Below are 4,272 nucleotides of genomic sequence, written 5' to 3'. Positions count from 1 at the left end.
GATCTCTGTGAGTTCGAGACCAGCCTGGTCTACAAGAGCTAGTTCCAGGACAGGCTCCAAAGCCACAGAGAAACCCTGTCTGAAACAAACAAACAAACAAATAAATAAGAAAACCACTTCAGATGCCAACTGATAAACTCCGGTGCCACAGTATCCTGATACCAAGCCTACTTCCACAGCCATGTTATTGCATCAAGTTACCAAACAGGTTTCAAACCTCAAAGGTATTTCAGAGAATACTCATTAAGTTGCCAGCCTTTGCCACCTGCCCAGCCTCTTCCATCACTAATTCAAGGTCATCACTCTCTGACAGGCTGCTAAAACCTCCCTAAGTCACATAGTCACTTGCAGTCCTAATGTATAATCACACCTATCAGCAAATGCATCTCTTTAGAAGTTGTCCGGATCTAGGCACCACTAAGCCTAGTCTTTCAATACTTTCCAGGGCAACTGATGAGTTTCTTGGACACACTCTCCCTCCAGGCTCTTCTGCCATCTGCATTATGCTGCCCTCACTGTACATATAGGTTAAGTAACTCTGCAATGTTCAGAAGGTATGTTTGCTACAAAGAGGTCTCCATCATTATGCCTCCTCTTTCAAAAGTTCACAGCATATAAACAAAAACAGTAATGGCCAGTCACACTCTCCCTAATAGGTGGAGGAGTCAGAGACATCAGATAGAAACCTTGGGTAGCTCTTCTTAACCTCCATCAGAACTGTGAATCCCATGGGTAAAATAGCTTCAGTTCTAAAACTGGAAACTGCTTAGGATTCAACCACTAAGTCAAAGATGATTTAATCAAGTAATGTCACAAGAAAAAAGAAAGAAGTCACCCAACTAAAGTAGCTTGCCCGGCCCCTAACAACCATGTCACTCACTCGCACGAAGACAGCAGTGAAGAAGAGCAACTAGCCTGCCTACAGGAAGACAGGAATTAGGGGGAAGGTGGAGACAGATACAAGGGTGTTATTCTAATCATCCCACAACAGAAACAGGGTCATCGTCAGGGAAACACTTAGGAAGCAGCAAAGCTTATTCCTATAAACAAACTCCCACATAGTGGCTTAACATTTCTCTGCACCTTTACTCATCAGGACTCTAGTCATATAAGCAAATGGGTAAACAAAGCTATAAAAAGAAAGAGTTTTGTTGGCTTATTTTTATTTCCATTTCTCAAATAACAGCAACAGGGAACTTATAATGAGTACCAGAGTAAACGAGAACTGTAAGTTATCAGAAGCAAAGAAAAGAATGGCACAGAACAAATTGAGAAAGCAAAGGAAGTCAAAATACTGGGAAAGGAAGAATGTTAGAAACACAAAGCAGTTCCTCTGGGGCAGGTAAGGGACTCATTAGGTAAGAGTTTGCTGCCAATCTTGATGACCTGAGTTCGACCCAGAGATCCACATGGGTGGAAAAAGAAAACTGACTCCCAAGTGGTCTTATGACATGCACACACGTACGTACATACAAACCTATAGTAACTAAAATGAAATTAAAAACAAAAACAAATTCTTTTTTTTTTTCAAATTCTTCAATTCCATACCTTATCAATGGCTTTTCCAACTCGAGAAACACTGCTATGGATGTCTTTGTGGTCAGAGGCCAACTTTTGAACAGTGTCCTTTATTCTTTTGCAGCACTGTGTCAAAACAAGTGAAAGTGTCCCTGATAATTCAGCATCTTGACCTATTAAAAAAAAAATATTGGTGACTCACTAAAGCAAACTCCACAAAGAAAGATGGGAGAAAACACAGAAATATCAGTATCTCTTTTGAAGCAGATGGTCACACTCAGATGTTATTTTTTCAAGTGAACACTAAGAAGTAACTGTATCTATTTATTTTTGGAAATTAAAAAATTAAAATCTTATTATGAAACAAACTACCTCCACAATGTCATTACCACAGACTGTGTGAACTATATCACCATGCAGTATCATAATGCTAATAATGATTAGTGATGAACTCAGAAACAGTATCAAAATCCTAACAAGTATTTACTGTACACCCACCATGGGCAGTAAGAAAGCAAGGAAACAGCAATCCAAAACTTTCCCCTACGACTTACCTTCTGGTGCAAGACACAAACACCACAATAAGGCAAATGAAACAGTATGACAAAGATTGCTACATGCGAAAGAATCACATCACATACAGAAATTAATTCAAACAGAATAAAGTTCCCAAACTAAAAGTTGAAACTGTCAGAATCTTGTAAGAAAAAAATGTATTCTGATCTTGGGTTGGCCAATGGATTCTTAAACATGACATCAAAAAGCATCAAAAACCAAAGGAAAATAACTAAGTGACTTCATTAAAATTCAGTTTCTGAGCTGGTGTGCCCGTAATCACAGTACTTGGAAAGTAGAATTTAAAGATCAAGAATTCAAAGCTAACCTTGGCCACAAGAAATTCTGTCTCAGGAAGCTGAAAAGAATGGGAGTATATATTTGCAAATCATGCTCTTAATACGTCAAGAATAAAACAAAGCTAAATTTACAAGGAAACACACATACAATGTATCAAGAAAGCGTAACTCAGTGGTGGGACATTTGCCTAGCTTTTGCAAGGTTACAGGTTCAATCCTCAATACAGCAAAGTAATAATAACAAAACAAAAACACACACAACTCAACGACAGCATGGCAATTCAATTTAAAAGCAGCCAAACTTTTGGTTAGGGAGATGGCTAAAGTCCCTGTTGCACAAGCACGAGTATCCCAACCACCTACACAAAAAGCTGGGTGTAGTAGCACACACCTGTCACTCACCACGGTGCTGGGGAGGCAGAGGCTGGATGGTTCCTGGTGGGTGCTGGCTTGACAATAACTGAATCAGTGAGCTCCAAGTTCAGTCAGAGACTCGTAACACCACACACTACATAAAGATGGCTCAATAACAAACAACAGGCCCCTATATAATGATGTGCAAAGGCTATGCCACCTAGGTGTGTGTAAGTACATGCCAATGTTCACACTACAATGAAATTCCTGACAGGAAGGGCATTTCTCAGAACAGGGCATTTCTGCAGTTAAGCAATGCCTGCCTATCTGGAAGCCCAAGAAAGTGTTATGGAATAAGCTGAAGGAAAGCCCTATTCAGAGAGGATCCCCTAATGCATTTTGAAATGGACTCAATGGAAAGCAGCCAAAGGTAAAACAGGCTCGAGAATCACTAAAATGACCTCACTGATTGAGACAAGATCAAACTGCGCAGTCCTAATGGGAGTCCTAATGTTTTTCTGATCTTTCCATGAAAACACAACTAGCTTCTAGAACCTTCCTGTGGAGGAAATTTAATCAGATTTACTTCCTAGATTAAAAAATACGAAAATAATAACACAATCATCTTTACCATAACTAAAGTAGAGCCCAGCTAGGTTGGCCACTTGTCACCCAGAATAAAGTCCTATGTTCACTGTCTCTTTCAATGTTATAAATTCCCTGGACCCCATCCACATGCATAGACCACAACTGCCAGCATTGACAGTGACATGGCTTGATTAAAACCAAGCAAACGACCATCACATACATTGAGTAAATTAAAAATCATTTCTGTAACTGTTGGGACATAGATCAGTGATAGCATTTGCCACGCAGGATCCCCCATACAGCAAAAAGGCCCTAAGAACTTCAATGTAGCAGAATAGAACCTTTAAAAAATATAGTAACATTTGTATTATTTTGTTGTCATTATTGTCGTTGTCACAGTAGTAATTTTTAGATAAGCCTCACTCTGCAGCCCAGGCTGGCCTCACACTCAGGGACCCTCCTACCTCAATTTCCTAAGTGCTGCTATAGGAATGAGCTACCACACCTGGCTAGCACCTTTTTTTCAGAAACAGATTTTAAGTATACTACGTATAGTACACAGAAATTTGAGGCAGTATCTCCTCTAAACCCAGACATTCAACGAAGTTAGCATCTGTTTTTTGTGATACTTAACTAAGACTCCAGGTCTAACTGCGGGCTTCCAAGCCTAAGCATTTCAGGATTTATGTTCACTAGTTTCACAGAAACAACATGTTAGAAAAACATCTGTTTCCATAGCATCCTATGCTTCCCCAACAGGATTTTATAATTTTTAGCTTTGTAAGGCACCTTACAAAGCCTGATGACTCTGATCCCTGTTACCCAATAGGTGGGAAAGAACTAACTCATAAAACTGTCCTCTAGCCGGGTGGTGGTGGCGCATGCCTTTAATCCCAGCACTTGGGAGGCAGAGGCAGGCGGATCTCTGTGAGTTCGAGGCCAGCCTGGTCTACAAGAG

The 4,272-nt window shown here is 40.2% G+C and overlaps 1 protein-coding gene across 1 annotated transcript in view; it reads right to left on the bottom strand.

Moving 5' to 3' along the window:
- The window catches only part of Rmnd5a (required for meiotic nuclear division 5 homolog A), a 72,893-nt gene that overhangs the window by 58,435 nt on the left and 10,186 nt on the right, over positions 1 to 4,272 (bottom strand). The window contains exon 2 of the mRNA XM_005364762.3: positions 1,549 to 1,691. Within this exon, the coding sequence (XP_005364819.1) occupies positions 1,549 to 1,691 (143 nt within the window). The remainder of the gene's footprint in view (positions 1 to 1,548; positions 1,692 to 4,272) is intronic.

The sequence above is a fragment of the Microtus ochrogaster genome, assembly GCF_000317375.1.
Source record: "Microtus ochrogaster isolate Prairie Vole_2 chromosome 14 unlocalized genomic scaffold, MicOch1.0 chr14_random_3, whole genome shotgun sequence".
NCBI lineage: Eukaryota > Metazoa > Chordata > Mammalia > Rodentia > Cricetidae > Microtus > Microtus ochrogaster.
The sequence above is the reverse complement of the archived record's forward strand: the minus strand, read 5'-3'. Positions and strand labels throughout refer to the sequence as shown.